Below are 25,498 nucleotides of genomic sequence, written 5' to 3' on the forward strand. Positions count from 1 at the left end.
TTGATCAGGAATTTACATTTGAGGTGCATGTAAACTATGAAGAAAAATGACGTTGGTTACAAGCTAAATAAAAAAAAGAACTTATATATCACAAAGAAAAACAAAGATGATTGAGAACCTTCAGAGAAATTTCAAAACAACTTGACATGTTTTTGACCTTAGCTAATTCTATTTTTGGCTCAATAGGATTATATTGAAACTTTTCCCTGCAGTGGCCTTTATGGCCAAATCCATCCAAACAGTACTCTTTTCCATCTTTCTCATCTCCGATCACTTAACCTTGCTTTCAACTATTTCTATCCATCTCATTTTTCATTTCACTTTGGTGCCTTTGCCAGCCTCACCTACCTAAACTTATCTACTTCTTCCTTCCAAGGTCAAATTCCTTCACAAATCTCACACCTTTCCAAATTAGCCACCCTCGATCTTTCCTTTAACTTTGATTTAACGTGGAAAGAAGACAGTTGGAAGAGACTACTCCAAAATGCAACACATCTAACAGAGCTTGTTTTGGATTATACAGACATGTCTTCAATTTCAACCAAGACTCTCAATTTGTCTTCCTCTTTAGTTACTCTTAGTCTTCCAGGGACTCAGCTAAGAGAAAACTTGACAGACGGTATCTTTTGTTTACCAAATCTTCAACACCTCGATCTTTCATATAATTTGTACCTTAGAAGCCATCTTCCAAAAGTTAGTTGTAGCACTACTTCTCTTAATATCTTAGATCTTTCACTTTCTCAGTTCCAAGGCTCAATCCCTCCATCCTTCTCTAACCTCTCACATCTTACTTCATTGGACCTCTCATGTAACTCTCTTGTCGATTCAATCCCATCCTCACTCCTAACCCTTCCACGTCTCTCTTTTCTCAATCTCCTTAGTAATAGTCTTAGTGGTGAAATCCCAAATGTCTTTCCACAGGCAAACAAATTTAAAGAATTGCATTTCAATGGTAACAACTTAGGAGGTGAGCTGCCATCAACACTTTCAAATCTTCAACATCTCACTCTCTTGGATCTTTCAGTTAATAAATTCAGTGGTCAGATCCCAGACGTGTTTGTCGGGCTAACCAAATTGAATGTTCTCTATCTGTCATATAACAATTTTGAAGGAAAAATCCCATCTTCATTGTTTGGCTTAACTCAACTTTCGGAACTGAAATTTTCTTATAATAAGTTACAAGGCCCTTTGCCCGACAAAATATCAGGATTTTCCAGTCTAGTTAGCTTATCATTTGATAACAACTTGATGAATGGGTCAATTCCTTCATGGTGTTTATCCTTGCCATCTTTGGAGTATTTGTTTCTATGGAAAAATGAATTCACAGGGCTCGTCTATGCAAACATATCAAATTCCTTGATGTATCTAGATTTCTCCTACAACAAGTTACAAGGTAATATACCAGAAATAATTTTCAACCTTGTAAATCTTACTAAATTAGATCTATCATCCAACAACTTAAGTGGATATATTCACTTTTCACTTTTCTCTAAGCTTCCAAATTTGGAATATCTTCTCCTTTCCCAGAATGATCTGTTATCCCTAAATTTTGAATCTAATGTCAACTACACTTTTTCCTCGTTACTGATGTTGGACTTATCTTCTACAAGTTTAGTTGAATTTCCAAAATTAGCAGGAAAAGTACCACTGAAACTGGGTGAGGAATGGTATCACTGAAACTGTTGTTACTAACATCCAGAGTTAGCAGATTGGGAAAAGATGAGAAATTGAGTGTGGAGAGTACCTTTTATGCCATGATTTCTTTCTCAACTGGGTTTCAAGTTATTGACGAACAAATCCCTAACAGCAGGTTCATCCCAAAAGATTAGAATGATCGAATTGGAGAAAAAAGAAGAAGCGAAATGAAAACCTAAAGATATAAAGAGATCACCTTCGACGGCAACAATCTTCAACGGCGACGAAACCTTCGACGGCGGCGAAACCTTCGACGGCGGCGAAATCTTTGATGGCGGTACAACCTTCGACGGCGGCGAGCGACGGAGACAGATCTGTTTTGGTCATGGTTGAATCTCGGTGGAGAAAAAAGAAGAAGTGTGTGTGGACTGATCTGGATCGAAGAGAAAGTAAAAATCACAGTTCAGTGCACTGGATGTGAACAGTTAACTGTTTGCAGTACAATTTTTCTAACTTTAACTACAAAACAGTACAGTTTAATTTTACTGTTAATAATTCAGTTATTTTTGGTTTAAAACAGTACAATTAACCTAAGTACAGTACAATTCAGTTATTTTTGCCCAGCCCTAATAAGACCTGAGTCTTATGTGGAATTATAACACTTATATGTAAAAAATAAATGCTTTAGAAATCAACTCAATATTAGAAACTCCGGGGTGATAGTTGTGTAGAAAATTACTACTGCAGAAATCAATTCTATATTAAAAACTCCAGGAAGGCAGTTATATGTAAAAATTAACTACTGCTAGTTAGTTATGTGTTAGAAACTGTAGCATGAAAATATGTGTGGAAAATAACTGCTGGTAGTTGTGTATTTGGAGTATTTGTGATTGTTGGTTTTGTAATTATTGGCGAGTGTGGAGTTGTTTGTGATTTGTGGACAGAGAATATGGTTGTAAGAGATGTTTGTCTCTAGGATAGAAAGTCTATTGATGTATTAAAAGTGACAGGGGAGACTTTTTTTCTCTAGGACAACAAGTGTATTAAACTATTATTTGTGATTCTAGTGTTCAATGTTATATTTATTACTTTTTTATCAATAGCATTTCAATCAATTATACACACAGTTTGGTTGACAGACCTGTAGGAGGGTATTAAGGTTTCGGTTTGTTGCATATGGTCTTTGAAGGAAAAATCTCCTTAAAATGGGTAAACCTTTGTTTGTTGAGTGCTTGTACAGCAAATGTGGTCATTAAACCTGATTGTTTTGTTAATACAGTTACTGTTTTATATCTAGTTCTTGAGGCCAACACTATGTCAACAGTACATCTCAAAATTTGATTTCCTTTGACAAACCAAAGTTATTTTTTGTTCCAGAGATGAACATTCCAAGTCACCTCACAAATGGCATGTTTATGTGACTGGTCATAGTCTGGGTGGTGCATTGGCGACCTTGCTCGCACTTGAACTTTCATCTAATCAATTAGCAAAGTAAGTTTATTATTTCTCATATACTTCATTTCTTTAATTTATAACTTTTTATGCTTTTATTTGTTTGCAAATGAACACGCACTTACTAGCAAATTTTTTATATACACTTGAAAGAGATCAGACATGATGAGAGGATATTTTATTGAGTTGAATGTTTAAAACAATATACCAGCTTCTATATAGAGAACTCAACCCCCAAAGTAATGATTACAAAGAGATCTCTAGAATGAATATACTTGAAAGGATTAATATGAAAGAAAGAAGATTTTTATTCAAAATTTATTCATTAGAAACAATATGTAATATAAGATGAAATAGGGTTTTGGGATTAATCTCCCTTGTGTAAACTCTACACAAAGGACAGTTTATTTATATTGATAATGGGCCAAATCCCAGAAATACATAATGGGCTGAGCCCAACTATTAAACACAATATTATATCATCTAACACTCCCCCTCAAGCTGGTGCATACAAATCGTATGTACCAAACTTGTTACAAAGATAATCAATTCTAGGTCCTCGAAGAGACTTAGTGAAAATATATGCTAATTGATCACTTGAGTTGACAAACTCGGTCTTGATGTCCCCGGATAGGATTTTTTCTCGAATGAAGTGACAGTCAATTTCAATGTGTTTGGTCCTCTCATGAAAGACAGGATTAGAGCTAATATGAAGACCAGCCTGATTGTCACATATGAGTGTCATTTGAGTCACATCTCCAAATTGCAATTCTTGAAGCAATTGCTTAAGCCAAACAAGTTCACATGTAGCTAAAGCCATAGCTCTATATTCCGCTTCTGCACTAGATCTTGCCACAACACTTTGTTTCTTGCTCTTCCAAGAGATCAAATTACCACCAATTGAGACACAATATCCGGAAGTAGATCTTCTGTCGGAAGGAGATCCTGCCCAGTCAGCATCTGAATAACATACAACTTTTGTATCAGAGTTGGAATCATATAGTAAACCTTTTCCAGGAGAGCTTTTGATATACTTTAATATGCGAATGACTGCATTCCAATGTTCTTCACATGGGGAATTAAGGAATTGACTCACCACGCTAACAGCAAAGGAAATATCAAGACGAGTAACAGTAAGATAATTCAACTTTCCAACTAACCGTCTGTACTGTTCAGGATCTGAGAAAGGCTCCCCCTTTTTAGGTAGAAGTTTAATATTAGGATCCATGGGTGTTTCTACCGCTTTAGAATTCATTAACCCAGTTTCCTCCAGAATATCCAATGCATATTTCCTCTGAGATATGACAATACCACTATTGGATTGTGCTACTTCAATACCCAAGAAATACCTGAGTTTTCCAAGATCTTTGGTCTGAAAATGACGACAAAGATGTTGCTTTAAGAGGGAGATGCCAAGGTTGTCGCTTCCTGTGAGAACAATGTCATCAACATACACTATTAAGTAGATACATCCAGCGCTGGAGTGACGATAAAAAACTGAATGATCCACTTCACTGCGAGACATGCCAAATTGTTGAACAACACTACTGAATTTTCCAAACTAGGCCCGAGGAGACTGTTTTAGGCCATATAAAGATTTGTGAAGACGACAAACCAATCCAGAAGACTCCCCCTGAGCAACAAAACCCGGAGGTTGCTCCATATAAATTTCTTCATTCAAATCACCATTGAGGAATGCATTTTTGACATCAAGTTGGTGAAGAGGCCATTGGCGAAGAGCAGCCATGGCAATGAATAAGCGAACAGATGCCATCTTGGCCACTGGAGAAAAAGTATCACCATAATCCAAACCAAAGATTTGTGTGTAACCTTTGGCAACAAGTCGAGCTTTGAGACGATCAACAGTACCATCAGGACCAACTTTGATAGCATAGAGCCACCTGCAACCAACAACAGATTTCCCGGATGGTAATTGGACAAGATCCCATGTTCCACTATGCCTGAGAGCACTCAATTCATCAAGCATGGCCTGACGCCAACCAGGGTGGGCTAATGCATCACCTAAAGATTTTGGAATTGACAAAGAGGAAATAGACGAAAGGCATGTATAGAAAGATGGAGAGATTCTATGATAACTCAATAATGAGGGGAATGATTACGGGTAGAACGCATACCTTTACGAAGGGCAATGGGAAGATCAGACTCGGTTGTTGGAACCGGAGGAGACAAATAACCCGGCACTTGATGTGAGTCATGTGTTGGTGGTTGGCAACGATGTCTTTTGCTATAAACCTGAAGAGGTGGTCTATCCACAATAGGTACACTCGGAGGTGGCTGAGGAGAATCCGAGGTGGCACTGGAAGTGGGCACACTAAGAGGATCACACACAACAGGGATATCTATAGTAGTAGATGGTGGCTCACAACGAGAAGAGGGGTGTGTGAAGTAAAAAGAAGACTCGTCAAAGGTGACATCAGCGGAGATAAAATGACGGTTGAGGGAAGGAGAGAAACACTTATACCCTTTTTGTGAGCGGGGGAATCCTAAGAAGACACATTTGTGGGCTCTCGGAGACAACTTATCCAAGCCAGGACTAAAATCATGAACAAAACATGTGGACCCAAAGACTTTAAGAGGTAAAGGGTGAAGAGGGTGGTGAGGAAATAAAATGGAATGAGGAACTTGGTTGTGCAAGACTGAAGAAAGCATGCGATTACTAAGATAACAAGCAGTAAGAACCGCATCACTCCAAAAATGTGAAGGAACTGCACCATGAATTAAAAGAGTGCGAGTTGTTTTGATAAGGTGCCTATTCTTGCGCTCAGCCACTCCATTTTGTTGGGGTGTATAAGCGCATGATGTTTGATGAAGAATGCCCTGAGAAGCCATAAAATGTTTGAAGGATTGAGAGAGATATTCACGACCATTATCACTCCGCAAATTTCGAATAGAAACCCCAAACTGTGTTTTAATTTCATGAAAGAATGATTGAAAAATAGAGAACAACTTAGAACGATTTTTCATTAAATATAACCAAGTACATCTTGAATAATCATCAATAAAAGTAACAAAATACTGAAAACCTAAAGTAGACTTAACACGACTAGGTCCCCAAATGTTCGAATGAACTAATGCAAAAGGGGACAAAGCCCGTTGTGAGACACTACAAGGAAACGAACTACGACTATGCTTTCCTAATTGACAAGACTCACACGGCAAACTAGAGAACTTGGACAAGCTGGGGACAAGTTGTTGCAGTTTGGCAAGGCTGGGATGACCAAATTGTGCATGAAGAAGGGATGGTGATTCCATTGCTGCGCCAACATGTGAAGGAGGACAAAGATGATACAGACCATGAGACTCACATCCGGTGCCAATCATGTGTCTCGAACTTCGGTCCTGTAAACAAACAAAATCTTTGGTAAAGGAAATAATACAATCAAGAGAACGAGTTAGCCGACTGACAGATAATAAATTGAATGGAGACCCAGGAACATAAAGAATATGATCAATGGATATGGATGGAAAAATATTAACAGTACCAACACCATGAGATGAGACTCTAGACCCATCAGCCATTGTAACTGAAGGTAAATGATCCGGACAAGACAAAGAAGAAAACAAAGATTTGTTACCAGTAATATGATCTGTGGCGCCTGAGTCAAGAACCCAAGGACCAAGAGAATCAGAGTGAGTCAGGCCAACGAATGATGTACCTGTGCGTGCAACAGATGCAGATGTAGTGGAACTAGAACTTTGACGTTCCTCATACCATTTGAGAAAGTCGTTGAAAATGGCAGGGTGCCCTGCGGTATCAGATGAAGCAGGATCCACAGTCGCTGATCGGGGAGGAGGATCAGAGTGAACTACTGCAGACCGAGGAGGACGTCCATGTAGAGCATAACATTTGTCAATCTTGTGGCCTAATTTGCCACAATGGTCACACTTGGGTCGTCCCTTTCCCGATTTGCGAGAACGATTGCGATCATCTCGCCGAGAGACCAAGACTGAGGAATCATCAGCACAAGTAGATGTATCAATGATTTGTTTTCTTGGCACATAAAAGGGCAGAACTAGTAGCAGTGAAGTTGGGCACAACAGGAGACCCCAAAATCTGGTCGCGAACATGGGAATATTCATCAGAAAGACCATGTAATGCCAACAACATAAAGAACTTTGACTGTTGCTCAAGTTCTTCAGCTGGAGTGGAGGCCGAAGGCAATAACTCATTAAACTCATGCAGAAGGGCATGAATTTTGTCTAAATATTCAGCCATGGGTCCAGGACTCTATGGAGCAACAACCGTGAAAAGATCCTGACAAACACCATAAAGACGTTGAGTGTCATTGGTGTATAACAACTTGGCATGTGCCCAAACGTCTGAACATGTTTCATATGAACGAAACATCTGTTTCAGCGAAGAGTTAATGGTGGACTTAATGACGATGCATAATTGGGCATCAATTTTCGTCCAGCGGGAAACTTCATCTGCAACAACTGTAGTTACACTCTGGGTGAGATGATCTTCATATCCTTGACTCTTGAGCCAAAGTTTGATATCGGATGCCCATGTCGCGTAATTTGTGCCATCCAACTTGTCAATGGATAAATGCACATTGACGTAGTTGGTATAAACAGAGGGTTCAGACAGCGGAGTGCTTGAAGATGACACACCCGAATTGGCAGCGGAAGAAGCCATAGAGGGAGAAACCCTAAAAATTCAAGGTGCTCCGATTGAAACAACAACCATAGATTCAGAAAGAGCTCAAGAAGGCGATTCAGGCGAAGTTGATCGGCGCAGAAAACGACCGGCGACGCGCCGTCACGCGCAGCGGAGAGGGGGCGGCTGCCGGAGCTTGCGGCGGCGCGTGGAGGCGCGTTAGAACTCCGATGGCGGCAATCTCTGCGGCGTTGGAGTTGCCTGGCCGAGACGAACAAAACCGTCTGGTCGTCGGTCGAAACTGCAGCTCCGGTGACGGCGGCGGCGCGGCGGCGGAGGCGAGGGCAGAAGCGGCGGCAATGAGCGGCGGCGGGACGGTGGCTGTAGTAAAGTAACCTAAGCTCTAGATACCATGTAAAATAAGTTGAAATAAGGTTTTGTGATTAATCTCCCTTGTGTAAACCCTACACAAAGGACAGTTTATTTATATTGATAATGGGCCAAATCCCAGAAATACATAATGGGCTGAGCCTAACTATTAAACACAATATTATATCATCTAACACAATACATCGGTCTTTATATATAGAAAACTTTAACCCTAAAGTAATAATTACAAAGGGATCTCTAGAATATTCTAACAACTTCTAGTGATACATTTAATATTCTACCAACAACTTTCAGTAATGTATTCAATGTTCTTCACAATATTAATAGCTGACTTATTATCACAATAAAGGATTATAGGTTCTTCACATGCCATTTTAAGATCATTTAGAATACTTCTCAGCCATAACAATTCACACACCCCTTGTGTCATAGCTTGAAATTTATCCTCTGCACTAGACCTTGCAACAACATTTTGTTTCTTATTTCTCCAAGTCGTCAAATTTCCACCCAAGAACATGCAATATCCTGAGGTGGATTTCCAATCTGTGATAAACCTTGCATAATCTGCATCAGTATACACTACCATTTTAATTTTTTCATTCCTCTTGAACAGTAATCTCCTTCCTGGACTTTTCTTCAAATATTGAACGATTCTGTTTACAACTTGTGGATGTCTCTCCCTTGGATCATCCATGAACTAACTAACTACACTCACAACATAGGCTATGTCAGGTCTGGTGCGAGCTATGTAAATGAGCTCCCCGACAAGTCTTTGATATTGGCCTTTATTCACAATAGACTTGCCTTTATTACTTACAATTCTATGGTTTTGTTCAATAAAAACACCCTTGGTTTTACTATCTAACGTGTTTCTTTGAGAAGATCAAGGACATACTTTCTTAGGGAGATAAAGATGCTTTTTTTCGAGTAAGCAACTCCTATTCCTAGAAGTACTTTAATTTTCCTGATCCTTCATTTCAAATTGAGCAGTAAGCTTTTCTTTTAAGATTTGTTTCTCTATTTATCATCACCTCTAACAATCATATTGTCAACATAAACCAAGACTAGAGTAAGTTTTCCTTCAGGGGAATGTTGGCCACTAGGATATAGATATATGTTGAAAATTTGGAGAAAGATTTTGAAATCTTGAAGCATGAAGGATTATTTTCTACCTATTTAAACAACAAATTGAAACATAGTTTTTAGTTTAATTAAATTAGAAGTCTTGTGTTTGATTGCTTAATGTGATGGCAACTGATTGTTGAACTATGGGGTGCCAGCTTGAGATGTCATAGTTTCTAAGTGATGCCTAACATGAATTTTATAAAACCTAAAATAAATTAGAAGTCTTCTATCCTCCAAATCTTGGATGGATTAAATGCAACACAAATGACATCTTAAAGTTTGGGAATTTTTCAACTCGTGGTGGCATTTTTAAGTTGAAGGCTGAGAATAAGGGATTTTTTATTTCTAGTCCTCTTCAGATTGGCATTGCTTTTGAAGTTGAGCTTATGGGAGCGGGTTTTTCTTTGAAGGAATCTAATCGAAAGTTTTTGAATTCAGTTTGGAATGAAACAGATTCATTACTCATGGTATAATCTTACAGTGATATTATGTTAGTTCCTTGGAGATTATGGAACAAATGGAATAATGCTACTGGTTTGGTTAAAGATGTGAATTTCAATTTTTTCTCGTATGTATAGAGAGGTCAACTTGTGTGTTGTCAGTTTGGCCACCTGGGTATTATAGGTGTTGATTTTATATGGTGCGAGGGAATTTCCCTTGTCTTTCTTTCTTATGATTGCATAGATAGAAGTGGGCTTCCACATTCTTTGTTTTTCTTGCGGGTTATGGTTGGGTTATCCACTTTTGTATTTCTTTTCTTTATGATATAAGGGATGGTGCAAATGATTGATAGAGGCTATAGTCTTAACTTATGATTATAACCTATACAGTGATACCTTAGCATTCGTATTTTCGTTTTAAAAAATAGAATTTGTGTACCCTTTGAGAATTTTATAATTGAATCTGTGTAAATTTTCATTAACTTTCAAATGAATATCTATAACGAGCTAACAATAAGCAAGTTTCTGAAACCTGAAACCGAGGACCTATTTAAAAGTTTTCTGAAAGATAGTATACGTAGTGATATTATACATACAACTTGTTTGAAACAGCTGGCAATAACTAACTTTGCCAAGCTGACAAGTTATTTAGCGTACAAAGCACTTTTATGCAATGAACTGAGACAATATGTATATATACTATCACTAAAAGTATAGGAGCTAACAATTAATACACCCTAATATTTATAATCACTATTTCCCCCATTTATTGTCATGACAGTTTCTGTATGCCGTTACCTTTTTTTTTGTCTACTAGGCAAGGAGCAATTTCTATTACTATGTACAACTTTGGTTCTCCTAGGGTTGGTAATAGAAGATTTGCGGAAGTTTACAATGAGGTTAGAAAATAATATAACTATTTTGTTAATGATGTTTGCCTTGTTGCTATATTGAGTTGATTGTCCCTTATGATCTTCGTTTTTGTTCAAATTCTATATCTTCCTATATACTATAATGTTTGACTGAGAGATATTTTGTCTTCTTTATTAGTTTATCATGTTTAAAAAAGTAGACAATTTTTTGACTGTTTACATTTTTGTAAAAATGATGATTGTGTGATGTACTGATTCTAAATTATAATCATTTGATGAAGAGCTCAAAGACCATCTACTAGTATTAAAATTAGTTAGATTGTCTACCTTCTACCACCTTTAGGGGTGTTTTGTCTTAACTCTCTTTGTAGTTTTCTGTTATTCTGTTTCCTTAGTTCAATATATAGATAATCTGTATATGCTATACATGGTGCATTGAGAATGTGCTTCGTGTATGCTACAAAGTTGCATCCTTTCATTCTTGTTCATGTGTTTTTCTTGTTATTGTTGAACAGACTGTCTGCTAGTATTAAAACTAGTTAGATTGTCTACCTTCTACCACCTTTAGTGGTGTTTTGTCTTAACTCTCTTTGTAGTTTTATGTTTTTCTGTTTCCTTAGTTCAATATATAGATAATTTGTATACGCTATACATGGTGCATTGAGAACGTGCTTCGTGTATGCTACAAAGTTGCATCCTTTCATTCTTGTTCTTGTATTTTTCTTGTTATTGTTGAACGAACCCAACAATTGGTACCATTTATGAGAACAAGAGGAAGAAAGTTAAGAAGAGCAAGGTTTGAAGACATGACCTCCAAGTTTGATATTGTGAATGTTTTTGGTGAGAACAACTTCGAATTGTGGAGGATCAAGATGGAGTTATATTTACAATAATGATGTGGTGATATGAGAAAGGTGAGGTGAGCATGTCAACATTGTTGTCTTAGAAGAAGACTGGCATGATCAACAAAGCTAGAAGGCCATAAATCTGTGTTTTTGGGATATGACACTTAGAGAAGTCATGAAGGACAAAAACTGTTGCATCAATGTCGATGAAGGTTGAGTCATTATATATGACAAAATCTTAGGTACATAGATTTTGTTTGAAGCAACAATTATATTCATCCAAAATGACTGAATCAAGAATAATGGTGGAGCAAGTAGCGGATTTAAACAAGATTATAAATGATTTGGAGAACATTGAAGTGAAGTTTGAAGATAAAGATCAGACTTTACTATTCTTAATGCCTTGCCTAAGATATTTGAGCATTTTAAAGGCACGTTGTTGTTTGGGAAGTGTTAAGAAGTGAATTTTAAGCCAAACTCAGCCCCACAAAATTGCTTGCAAGGTGAAATTTGCACTCACTTATAGTACAAAATCACTTTATTTCTAGTCGATGTGGGACTTCCAACAGACCCCACTCATGCCGAGGTATGTACATCTCTAGCATGGAACTAGACACTAATGGGTGGACCGATACCGGGTGGATAGGATCTAACCCATGACTCTGATACCAAACTCCTACCAAATCAGGGGGGAGCCTATTTCATATTCTGAGCAGTATAGAAGATTGGTTGGAAAATTAAATTACATTACACTTTACAGTTATTCGTGTTGACATTTCCTTTGCAGTGTGGTGAGCCAATTTCTCAATTCCCCATGAAGAGCATTGAGATGCAATTATCCATATATTAAAGTACATTAAAGGATCTTCTAGAAAGGGTTTGTTATATGGTTTCAATAACCATACAAAAGTTGTTTTCTATTCAGATGTTAATTCTTCAAGATCTCCTTTTGATAGAAGATCTACCTTCATGTATTATGACTCCATTGGTGGTAACTTGATCTCTTGGAAGAGTAAGAAACAAAGTGTTGTGACAATGTCTAGTGCAGAAGCACAATATAGAGCTATGGTCTCAGCTACTTCTAAACTTGTTTGGCTTAAGCAATTGTTCAGAGAGTTATAATTTGGAGATGTCACTTAAATGACATTTATATGTGACAGACGGATCTACATATTAGTTCTAATTCTAATCTTGTCTTTCGTTGAAGGACCAAAAACATTGAGATTGACTGTTATTTCATTCGAGAGATGATTGTATCTAGAAATCAAGACTGAGTTTGTTAACTCAAATGAAGATTGTTGATATGTTTGTAACAATATCTTCTATTTACCATATTTATGTTTGGTTGTCATATATACTTTTATTATTCTTCATAGATATATTACCCTATGTGTATTTTAGACATAAGGGAGATTAACCCTAAACCTAATTTTCACTATATTCAATAGGAAGGATTATACCATTACTCCGGGGGAAGTACAAACCTCAATTTTGAAGAAGGGGCTACTAAAGCTTCAAGAGTCTAAGGTATACAATAATGGTCGAGTTTGTAAGGGAGTAAAACAAAACATTCATATGATGAAATGGAGAATCAAGGTCTTGAGTGTTACAATTGCCACAAGAGAAGTCACTAAAAGGTAGATTGTCTAGAGTTGATAGGCAAGCAAAACCTACTTGGAAAGTCTCAAATGATGTGGGACGGGTAAGTATGTGTCTAGTATACCATTTGAGTATGCCCGCGTAGACCTTTGAGGTCCTAACACGAGCGCAGACTCATGGTAGAAGGTCTTATTTGCTCACTATCATTGATGAATACTTGCTAAGGGGGTTGATTTGTATATTTACAGATTGAGAAATTTTAGAGATGTAAAGAGTGGTACGCCATGATTGGTAATTAATAGTTAACCAAAGTTAAAGTGTTTAAAATTGACAATGGATTGGACTTTGTATCAGAACAATTTAATGAGTTTTGTAGGAAAGAAGGTATAAGGTGCCATAAGTTGTTCATAGGTATACCTCAACAAAATGGTCTTGGTAAGAGGATAAACAAAACAAAATGGTCTTGGTAAGAGGATAAACAAAACCATTTTGGAGCAAGTAAAGTATATGTTACTGGGTGTTGGTTTGCGTAAGTCCTTCTGGGGGAAGCTATAGATGCGACCGTCTATCTAGTAAACAAGAGTCCATCATCGGCAATGAAGTTTAAGACTCCTATGGAGGTGTTGTGTGAAAACCAACAAATTATGATAATTTGAGGGTTTTGGAAACTTGGCATTTGCACATGTCACGAGAGATAAACTTAAAGCATGGGCAAAGATGTATATCTTCATTGGATATGTTGAATAAATGAAGGGTTATAACTTGTGTAGATTAAATCCTGGGGAAACTAGATGCTTCATTAGTTAGGACGTCACATTCAATGAGAAATGATTATGGTGTGTAGAGATTTAGATTAAGGCAAGATAGCTCATGTTGAGGTGAAGTCTTCTGGTGTTCGATCAGATCGTCTAGAGGGGTTTGATGATGAAGTATCAAACAACAAGAATCAACCTTTTTCTTCTCACTCAGGAAGGCTAGGACATGTGAATTTGGACTCTGGCTATCAACTTATGTGTGATACAGAGAGGCGATCAAACTTACACAGAGGTTTAAATATGTTGATCTTATTTGGCATGCTTTTATTGCTATTGAAGAGATATAATGTTCAAAGCCTAGAAGTGTCGATCGATGCCGTATAAGGCTTAGAAGGTTAGAATTGACAATTGATAATGTGTCATGGAAGGGAAGTTGAATCTTTGAGAAGGAACCAAATGTGGACACTTTGTTGATCCACCCAAAAATCAAAAGGTGGTTGGATGCAAGTGGATATTCAAGAAGAAGGAAGGAAGATCAGGTGTGGTGAAAGAAATATTCAAGGAGAGATCTAGTTCAAAAAGGTTTTACACTATTGGAGGGGAGAAACTATAATAAAATCTTCTCACCAATGGCAAAACACTGTTTGATAAGAATATTGATATCAATTGTTAATTAGTACAAAATGGCGTTAGAATTAGAACAATTGAATATTGAGATAACTTTTGTGCATGGAAACTTGGAGGAGACCATTTACATGCAACAACCAAAGGTATTTGTTGAAGACGAAGGAAAGGTGCGTCTCTTACAAAAATCATTGTATGGCTTAAAGCAAAGTCCAAGGCAATGGTACAAGAGATTTTATTATTTCTCGAGCTAGACGGGGTTCCAAAGGAACAATTATGATAGTTGTGTCTATATCTGAAAAGAGAAGGAAGGAGTGTGTTATTCTTACTCCTATGTAGATGATATATTTATAGTTAGCTAGTATAAAAATGAGACAAAAGAAATCAAAGAAAATTAATCTCAGAGATTGAAATGAAAGATCTTCGTCCCTCAAGGCAAATACTGGGGATGGGCATATGGAGGGATCAAACAATTGGAGTTTTATATGTATCTTAGCAAAGATATTTGAAGAAGGTTGTTAAGAGGTTTAGGATGCATGAATCTAAACTTGTGGGTACACCATTGGATCATCACAGAAGCTCTCAGTTACCCAAGCTTTTAGGTTTGAGGAAAGTAGGAGGGAAAGGAAGACTATTACATATGCCAATGAAGCAGGGATAATCATGAGTTGGATGGTGTGTAACAGATTAGATCTGGCACATGCCATTAGTGTGGTTAGCAGATTCATTGCAGATCTTGGAACATGTTCATGGGGAGGTAGATATATGATAAGAACAATATCATATGGACCATTGTATAGATACTCTACTCATAACAAAGAAGTTATAGAAAGGTTTGTAGATGTAGACTATGTAGGGAATGTTGATATCAGTAAGTTGATTTTTGGCTATTTTTTTACCACTATTTGGTATTGCAGTTTGTTGGAAAGCCAATTTACAACCAGTGGTAGCTTTATCTACTACCCAGGTTGAGTATATCACGTTCACAGAAGGGATGAAGGAGACTTTGTGGTTGAAAGGGATGGAAGAAGAGCTGGGTATCGTGTAATTATATGTTATGATAGTCAAAGTGTCATATATCTAGTTGATCATTAGATATACCATTAGTGGACTAAACACAATGATGTTAGATTGCACTTCATTGAGTTTGGGGAGGTTAGGATTGTGGAGGTAGCATTGGAGGAGATTCCTACATATGTGTTAACGAAGTCCATACCAAGATCAAGATTCAAACGTTGCTTGGAGTAGATTAAAATAAGGTGATGCGGGATCTCTTCCATGATTTGAGTCAAGGTGGAGAATTATAATGTATTGGCTCTGAATCATAATCGCCTGAAGAAGTGCACCATAGAGAATGTCTAGTAGCACCTGTATTAGCCTGCTATGTGTATGCTATGCACGTTGCATTGAGAATGTACTGTGTAGAACTCTATGTTATAATACAATTGCTTTCTTTCATTGTTGTTCTTGTGTTTTTCTTGTTATTATTGAATGAACACAACATATTGTTTTCCTCCTGTATATGCAGAGAGTTAAAGATAGCTGGCGAGTTGTGAATCACAGAGATATTATACCTACCGTTCCACGGTTAATGGGTTATTGTCATGTTGAGCGACCTGTATTTCTTGCTGCAGGGGTTTTAGGAAATGCCCTAGTGAGTGATTATTATAATTCTTTGCACTCGTGAATCTCTCCTTTAAAAATCATACTATTTGCTTTATCATCTACTGTCTTGAGGCACTCATGCTTTTTTGTTGACAATTTTACCAGCCTAATTGATTTGGCTATTAATGGCAATATTTAGGAAAATTGACTGAAATTGTATGGTTAGATTTGTTAGTCTTGATAGTTCTACTATTTAAGAAAATGGCTATTAGGGGAAATGACTGAAATGAAATACTTACATTTATTAGCCCCAAAATTAAAATGGCTATTATTTTGGGTATCACCCTAGCATCGACAGTTATACAATGTAATTTATCAAAAGCATGGCATTATATTTGAAGTGAAAGTCAGTTGTCAGTGACTAAGAGGAATAATTTCTTGAAGTTTAGAAGAATTGTGCGTTTCCAAACGCCTACTCTTACTAATATATCAAATGCGTGTCATCCAGGAAAACAAAGATATTTTGGGAGATGGTTATGAAGGTGATGTTCTTGGGGAATCAACACCGGATGTTATAGTCAGCGAATTTGTAAGTTTCTTCTTTTCTAACTTCGAAGGAAATATTTATTCTGATTTATTCACAAATTCACTTATAATTATAGTTGTTAAGATATCATTAATATCTTATTTTCTGTTTCTATTGTTTTTATTCTTCATATGTATTTTGTACTTAACCCATATTTTTTTTATTATAAATACAGTCCCTATGTGTATTTTCTACATAAAAGAGATTAATCTCAAACCTTTTTTTCTCTATATTCAACAATAGTCATTAATTTTTATTTCACATGAATACTAAATGTTATGTTCCAAATATATTAAGGGTTTGTTAGTTTGTGCTACATATAAGGAATTAATTAAAAAAAGCATTTTAAATGTTTTTATGATAATTGAGTTTTTCTTAAATAAAAAAGCATTAGTTTGTGCTACATATACCAATAATCTGTCCTCCACAGCCCAACCCTTATCTTACTTTCACTTCCTCTACCTCTCCCCCTTTACTCAAAAACAACTCTCTAGATACTAATCTCTCCTCAAACCCTCAAAGTCTTTATTTTTTGAAGGGAAATACTAAAGTTGTTTCTCACATTGACTGGGTAGTGTTGTGGTGGCATAAAGTTGAAATCAAAGTGATTGTCAGAATTCCATCATTTATGCTGCAGTTAATACATTAATAGGAGATTTAATTGCATTTCGTATTTAATGTACAATATCTTTGATCCTGATTTGTAGGGATAGATTATATCCATCATAAATTAGGACTTTTAGTTATTATGTGCATGTATTCTATTTAAGAGCAAGTGCTTCTCTATGAATAATATCAGAAACAGTTTTTCTGGCAGTTTCCAATTTTTGCATGAAAAAGTTGTTTAATAATTTGGCCTAAATATGTGTAGTTTTGGCACCTAGAAACTGTACACATCAAGTCATCCCCTGTAATAGGATACACACGCACATATCCGAAGGGTCTAACATCGTAGATATTCATTGTATCATAGAGTACTTTTTTCTTCTCAACCTATCAAAATGGGCTATGTTTATTTGCACCGTTGGCATATTCTTCCTTTTAAGAATCTAGAGTTGGTCTTTCTTACATGCTCACCGTTCCCAACCTTGATGTATCAGTTGAAGGGTGAGAAGGAGCTTATTGAGAAGTTGTTGCAAACTGAAATAAATATATTCCGCTCAATCAGAGATGGGAGTGCTCTGATGCAGCATATGGAGGATTTCTATTACATCACATTACTAGAGGTACAGTGCAATCTCATAAAACTATTCAATTTATCACTTGCCTAATTCTTTTGTTCTGCTGTTGTCATTCTTGTCTAGTCTTACTGGTAATAGAATACTTCGGATTTTTATTTTTTTTTGGAAGTAGTCTATTATAATAGTTGTAGAAATGTTGGATAGTATTCATATGAATGAATACTTGGGTCACGAGCAAAACAAATGAACATATTATATATAAACTGTTCATTACATTGCATTACATAGAGATGGGCCTAGGTTCATATATTGAAAATACATCGAACAATAGTGATATTAAAAGAGTGAAATTTACAAATTGGAAATTGTATTTTACTGCATTATTTCTTTTGCAAAAGAAAATTCTTTAAGAACTAAAAAATTGACCTCCTTTTCTATGATTAAAGATCAAATTAACATCGGTTTTATTAGGGGGACTAAAATATTTATTGACTCAATTTTTTAATGTTTATCATGCAGTTTCCTTTTCTTATTAGTTCGTTCATTCATTTTATCTGTTATTAATGTTTGGTACTGTATTATTATTTAATTCAGAATGTAAGATCAAATTACCAAGCAGTCCCAAGGTCAGAACAAGATCAAAACTATAGCTTATAATGATGCAACAAGGGTTTGCTATGGCTGGCCAGCTTCAGTCTCCGGTACCCAACTAGAAGTATACTTGATAAAGTTGTATATAGGTGTTGAGAAGAGCATACATGTATATTTGAGATCGCTTGCGAGCTTGCAGCCAATTCTTTTCTGGTATAGTAGACTTTACTATGTTAACCAACTGTTATACATACATTTTATTTACCTTTTTAAAAAATATTTAAGATAATCAATTTGTTGGATTGCAAAAGTTGTATAAAAACCTGTTTCTTTGATTTACTGTGAAATAACTGAACCTTATTAGTTGTTTTAGTACGTCATTCTCCCAACTCTGCCATATTTCAACTTGAAGGATAATGCATCTGCTAAAAAAAAATTATATGGCAGTGTTACAATCTCGCCGTTGTTTTTTCAACAATTTTTAACACTCATTATTTAATGCTAATGGAAACTAATGAAAGGTTACCATCCTCTACAGTATTCCTTGTGTAACGTGTTCTTTAGGAAACAGATTTCATTTAGTTTTTTAATTTCATTCTATAGTTTTAAAATGGTTGAATTTATTTTCCAGAACTTGTAAGAAGACAGTAAAACTTGTAATTTATTCTTTTCCTCAGTAATGAACTTGAATGTGGCTGTATGTTGCATGATTAATATTCTGGAAGAAGATTTTCTGTTTTATTAATAAAACCTACTTGAATTGGCAGCCAAGGAAATGGAAGCAATGAAGTATGTCCTGTATATTTTGCAAATGGAACCGACAAGGAATGGTGAGTTACTAGAGACTGAAGAACAAAAATTCTTTACAGCTTCTGTTGTTTAAGTATTATATTGATTTGGCTTGTGAAATTGATATCATAGCATGCATGTCAAATATTCAAAGACATATCTAATCCTTGTTCTGATCTTAAGAATCTATAGCCTCATGCAGAATGTAATTTATGTTGTAAATATGCTTATACAAACATTTTATGTTGTTCAAAGATTCAGTTATGGTGGTTGAGCGACTCAAATTTTTATAGATTGATTTGCATTGCTAGTTTTTATTGGATTAAGAGTCACATTACCATTCAGTGAAGATGTAAAAGATAGACGGTGAACAATGATTTTGTTTATGATTACTTGTTTTGAATTGAACTAATAGACATAGCAAAGGCAAATTCTTCCTACCCCATGCAAAAAGAATCTACTTTTGCCCTTTCTGAATTTTACAATAAAATGACTTCCGGGATTTCGCGGAAGTCTTTTTTTTTTCTTAACAAAAAAGACAAAAAAGACTTCATATAATTTAACAGTTAAAAATAATTTCTAAATTGTATAATCTAGGTGATTCAAAAGTTATTTTCCTCTTAACAATCTTTAACTTTTAAAAGTTATTTTTAATTTTCAGATTCTACAATTATTTTTTACTTATTTTACTTATTTTTAAAGATATAGTCAGACATGTCATGATTTAAACATTTCCTCCGATTACTAGAATGTAAACATGTAATTGATTTCTAAGTTTTGTTTATTATATGAAAGAATTTGACAAATAAAAAAAAAGTCTTATTTCAAGAAGAAAAATCATGTGAAACTAGTATAGTCATCAAATGACAAACCATTTCACATATATATACTAAAATTGGATGTAGTCCCTCAGACATGAGCGTGAATCAAATTAAATAATCAATTCAATTGAATAATTATTCATATATTTTATTTGCAGTACAATAAGAAAAAAAATAACTGCAAAAACTTTAATTTTCTTATTTTTGTTTAAAGTATGTTAATGATTGAGGTAATTAAAAATATATTTAAATTTTAATAACTGTCGTGAGTTTATTAAAAAGGAATATTAATATTAATATATAATTAACTTTTCATTAATCTGTAGTTAAAACTATGGATTTATAACACACTCGAGAGGAATTGGTATAATTAACACTAATAAATCATTATTACTAAAAAACCAAAGACATTTCAATTATTCTAGCCATTAACAAAGTTAAGAAAAAAAAAACTTATAGTAAGTTCTTTTTTTCTTACTGTACTAAAAGTAAAATAATAAAATATGTCAATACAACAAATATTGAACCGACTATTTACCCATCAAATCAAAAGGATAAACAATTTTTGTATTACTAAGAGGATATGCGACATGCTTTGTAAATTGCCATACATCATCCTTAATGATTCAATAGACTCTTTCAAAAATAAATGAAACATAAAAAGGTATGCCTAAAACAACAGTGGAGAAACCAAAGGAGGACTCGATAGTAATTTAAGATTGGAGGCAAAAGGTAATCATTTGTCATTTCGAACTATCCTTGCTTCTTAAGTCTTCAAGGCAATAAAAGGAAGCCTCAAAACAAATAGCTAGAAGCATCGTTCCCATCCCCCACATCTATGACAGTGCCTCAGCTAAAACATTCAGCAGATGCAAGAAACACCACGCAAGATTTATCTCCCACTCATTTGATTTAAAAGTACATTGAAATCTCAACTCACTAAATTTCAGTAATGAATACCCCCTTAATACTTTTTCACTTACTCGCTTAAAAGAAATCCAAAGAACTTCTCATAAATATAAATTTTGGTTCACAACTACAAATGCGATCACGATGTTGTCATTGTGGAACTGCTCACAACAGCAACTGTGCACAATTGCTAAACGAATTTAAATCACAAAACTAAAATGCATTGGCAACTTTGTAATGCAACCATAACAAAGTCGCAAAAGAAAATCAACACCATTTTATTTCACAGTTTATAAAGACACAAATTAAATTTCAATCTTCTTTTCTAACTTCTAAATACTAGAGATTGAATGAGTGCTACTGTATCAGATATTGCAAGAATGCAAGAGGCACTTCTATGTGGTTCCTTGGGAAGCTACATGATTCATCGACGAATAATTGTAAAAAGATGCATCAATAGTGAAAATAATTGTGGAATCCTTTTTCTCTGTTATGTGCAAACATATAATAAGTTCATACAGCTGCAACTGCAATAAACAATGCAGCAGCACGATACTCGAAATTTAGAACCAATTCCCTCCGAAGATAGATTAAGCTTTGGCTACAAGACCGTTAAAACAAACAACAATTAAAGAAAACTGATACAAAAACCACACAATAATCAAATAAAACCAAGGTACAGTTAATAACCAAACACAATTATCATATTAACACGAAAATCCCAGAAATAGAGTACAACATGTCCTGTTATTTATTTTTCGATTCCCTTCACCATCACAGAGAGGAAAGTACAAGATAAAGAAACCCTAACCCGGAAATTATTTAACCCCTACGTAATGATTAGTTGATATCAGCATCATCGAAATCGTCTTGGAAGTTGTTGAAGAAATTCACATCCGCAAGTTTGAGGTCGGCGGTGATGACACCCTCGGCGAAGGTCTCGAGAGGGTCGACGTCGTCGACGTCCATCGCCATCGACGATACCTGCTCATCCATCTCCCCGAATAGTTCCATTGCTCTCATCATCTTCTCTCACCTACACTCTCTGAAAAATTGAAACCTGAAATTAGGGTTTTTTATACATAGTCTGTGTCTCATTATAAATATAATATTATTAATATTAAATATTTCAAAAAATAATATTTTGGGAATGGCAAGACAAAACTAGATTAGAATAGTTTAAAACACATTTCGAATTTGTTTTAAAGATTAAGTGGAATCTATTTTTAAATTCATTTTTTTCTGCATCAACTTTGAACCAAAGGTAAGAGTTGAATTGAATCATATTCTCTCTTGTCTTATGAAAAATGCATGTTCAAATAATAATGAATTTTAATTGTATATTTATAATATACGAAAACGAGATGTTAGAAAAAAAAAAATTAACCTAATGAAAATTTTATATTAAGAATACATAATTTCTTGGTTTTGAATGAATATTTAAGATAATAAGAGGTAATATTAGGTCATTGACTTAAAGTAAAAGTATAACATGTACAAGTTCAAATTAATTTGCCGAGTCCATATAATTTGGGTTGAAACACGAGTCAAGATTTAAAAAATTCATAGATCAAAAGTTCATATAAAAATAAAATCTCAACGAAAATATATAATTTTTAAAGTTCATAGATCAATGGTTTAATTTTTAAAGTAACATATCTTATTTAAAATGAAAATGAAAAAAAAAAATTATACCAATAAAAAATATTTACTCAACACAATTTCATACTAATATAAACAAAATAAAGTCAGGTTAACTTAAGTCAAATTAGATTAGGTTGATGTCATTTAAAGATGGTTGACGTAGACAAGACACGTTGAGACATGTTAAGAGCTTGAGATGTTTATGTTAGGTTGAACCTATGTTGACCAAGTCAAGTCTCAGTTAGGTCATATTGAGTTGGGTAGGGATAAAGTTTGTTCGAGTCTACCCCAGTTCAAGATGGATAAAGTTTGATTAGTTCCAAGTCGAGTAGGTTTGTGGAGTTGGATCTAGGTTAAGTTGGGTCCAAGTCAAGCTAAATTTGATAAGGTCCGTGTTATGTTGAGTTGAAACGAGCCAACGTCAAGTTGAATTGAGTCACACCTAAGTCTAGACGAGTCAAGTCTAACCATAAATCGAGTTGAGTGAACGACAAGTTGGACTCACATCAAGCTAACTCAAGTTGGGTCCACGTCAGGCAAGTATGGTCAAGCCTATGTTGGATTAAGTCAAGTTAGGCCTATATTGGGCCTGTATCAAGTTGGGTCCATTACATGTTGACTCATTTTGAACCCACCTTGGGCTCAATTGAGCCTAACCCACCTTGAGTTGAGTCAAGTCAGGTCCATGTCAGACCTAGTTGAGTAGAGTTATGTCTACATTAGGTTAAGTAAAGTTGACCTACCTCGGGCTTAATCTAGTTGAGTTTGCGTCAGGTTAAGTTTAAATAAGGCCACTGAAGATAAGTCAAGTTAGGCCCTCCTTGGACCAAGTTGAGTTGGGAAAACTCAGGTTGAGTGGAATTGAACCAATTCAAATTGCACCTCTTTGGGTTGAATAAAATTTGATCACCTCGGGCTAAGTTAAATTTGACCCACCTTTGACTGAATCAAGTTGAACCCTTATTAGGCCAAGTCCAATTATGTCTTTGTGGGGTCAAGTTAAGTCGGTTCCACCCTAGGTGAGTTAAGTCAAGCTCATGTTGTGTCAAATCAAGTCATAGCTATGTCAGGTTAAGTCATGTGAGGTCAACATTGAGTCTTGTAGAGTCAATCCTATGTGGGGCCAACATTGAGTCTTGTAAAGTCGATCTTATATGGGGCTAAGTCTAGTTAGATCATATCAAGCTAGTGCAGCTAGACAATGTTGGGTTGAATCGAATCAAGTGCATGCCAAGCCTAGTTTTGGTAGACCATGTCAATCTAGGTTGAGACAAATTGATCAAAGTTAGACCGACATCAAACAATGTCGAGTCAAACAAAACCTAAGTTGATTTAGGTCGATCCAATTGACAAGTAAGATTAAATCCTAACTTTTTTTTATCTAAGTTACATATATTACACATAAGTTTAAGAATTCGTGGTATTTTAAAAATAATTAATAAGTTAATTAAAGTCTTATAACATGTCAAACACACTTTTAATATTGATCTTAAACCATTTTATGTGTGGACTTTGAAAATTGAGACCTTTTCAATCCAACTATTTAGTAAACTAATAAAACACACTTGTTTTAAGAATGGTTGGATGAAATTGATAATTTTAATTCTAATACTAAAATTAATGTTAATATTAAAATTTGATTATTATATTTGGTTAAGTACTTAATGAGGTATAACTTCTCATAACTCTTCTAGTTAGTCGTGAATGAACAAGAAAGTTCATTTATGAATGATGACCTAATTAATATAAAGAAAAACAATTATAAGTTTATATTTTTCTTCCTCTAAAGGAAACATTAATATGAAGGCTTCTATTACTCATTCTCTTAGGATAAAAGATATGAGCAATTATCAAAAAATTATTTGTTGGAAGGGTTGTTATGATTAATATTATTAAAGATAAATAACAAGGTAGTGTAGTAATTAATCTTTATCTTTTATATGATTAACAATTTATCTTTTGATAAAAACTAATTTATGAGATATCTGAGGTTATGAGTGTCTCAAATGCATGAAAAGATACAACTTAGTCATTAAGATATATTATTTAGCAGTATTTTGACAATTCTTAATCACTTTGTTAATTAAGAGTTAACTAAGTACTAAATATAGAATTAGTTGAGCTAATCATGTTTTATTATTATACTTAGGATTCTAATTGTGAAGTGCGTTTTCTTACTCTTGATCATGAATATGTTCTACGGGTATTAGGTTAGAATACCATAACCCTAGAGGAGCTTTAATTTTCTCAAACATAGACCTTAAATTATGATAACATTAAATTACAATAAAATATGAAAAACATTCCAAAAAATATGTCTTTAAAACTAGGAATGAACATTATGAGTTAGAGAGAAGAAAATGTTTTATTAATTTTGATAATTTAAAAGGAATGTCCATTTAATTTTTTTATAATTGTTATTAAATTTAAAATTATACTTACATTTTTAATATTAACAGTTAATGTTAATAATTTAAATACATGTGAATATAAATTAAAAATAAATTTAATTATAAATTTTAAAGTTAGACTTATTACTCATAAATTTAGTAGTCTATATACGTTATTAAACTAGTTATTTTTTAAAAACTAATATAAAGTCAGATAAAATTCCTTATTATTATTGTTATTAATAGTGTTAGCATATATTTAGATAAATATTTATTATTATTACTTTTATTTTATAATCATTTCAATAATACTAAAAAACTTAAATTAAATATTAATTTATATTATTTATAAATTTAAAGTATTTTCAAATATTAAAAATAATTCCCAATATTTTTAAGCATTTTTTTTTCATATTTTATTAAATCCTGAAAAACATATTAATAATCTTTTATATTATAAATAATCTATCAATTAAATATTTATAGCTTATTTATTTATTTTTATATATTTATATTAAAGATACTAACTATATAAAATATGAAAAAAGTAATCGAATACTAGTAAATAAAGTTAGTGGAGTGCTATTTAGGTATTTTATTTCAGAAAAAAACAAATTCATTAGA

General features: G+C 34.4%; 2 protein-coding genes across 5 annotated transcripts in view; one reads left to right on the top strand and one right to left on the bottom strand.

Annotated features, from left to right (window-relative positions):
• LOC114192451 overlaps nucleotides 1-19,379 on the top strand; it is a 35,199-nt gene extending 15,820 nt beyond the window's left edge. Inside the window, exons 13-19 of one of the 4 annotated variants that reach the window (XM_028082175.1) lie at nucleotides 3,013-3,126; nucleotides 10,481-10,562; nucleotides 15,887-16,012; nucleotides 16,472-16,552; nucleotides 17,650-17,775; nucleotides 18,325-18,534; nucleotides 19,089-19,379. In XM_028082175.1, the coding sequence (XP_027937976.1) occupies nucleotides 3,013-3,126; nucleotides 10,481-10,562; nucleotides 15,887-16,012; nucleotides 16,472-16,552; nucleotides 17,650-17,775; nucleotides 18,325-18,387 (592 nt within the window). In that variant the 3' untranslated portion in view covers nucleotides 18,388-18,534; nucleotides 19,089-19,379. Of the gene's footprint in view, nucleotides 1-3,012; nucleotides 3,127-9,633; nucleotides 10,429-10,480; nucleotides 10,563-15,886; nucleotides 16,014-16,471; nucleotides 16,553-17,649; nucleotides 17,776-18,324; nucleotides 18,535-19,088 lie in introns of those variants that run through there. The other 3 variants (XM_028082176.1, XM_028082177.1, XM_028082179.1) reach the window with 3 other exon arrangements.
• Nucleotides 19,380-21,469: 2,090 nt separating this feature from the next.
• On the bottom strand, nucleotides 21,470-21,917 carry LOC114190249 (small acidic protein 1). The gene has a single exon (XM_028079059.1). It carries the CDS (start codon nucleotides 21,864-21,866, stop codon nucleotides 21,681-21,683), a length of 186 nt encoding a protein of 61 aa, XP_027934860.1. The 5' UTR covers nucleotides 21,867-21,917; the 3' UTR covers nucleotides 21,470-21,680.
• Between the last annotated feature and the right edge of the window lie 3,581 nt (nucleotides 21,918-25,498).

This window comes from Vigna unguiculata, chromosome 7, assembly GCF_004118075.2.
Source record: "Vigna unguiculata cultivar IT97K-499-35 chromosome 7, ASM411807v1, whole genome shotgun sequence".
Taxonomy (NCBI): Eukaryota; Viridiplantae; Streptophyta; class Magnoliopsida; order Fabales; family Fabaceae; genus Vigna; species Vigna unguiculata.

Coding starts and splice junctions, on each gene's coding strand:
- LOC114190249 (XM_028079059.1), bottom strand. CDS start 21,866: ATGATGAGAGCAATGGAACTATTCGGGGAGATGGATGAGCAGGTATCG.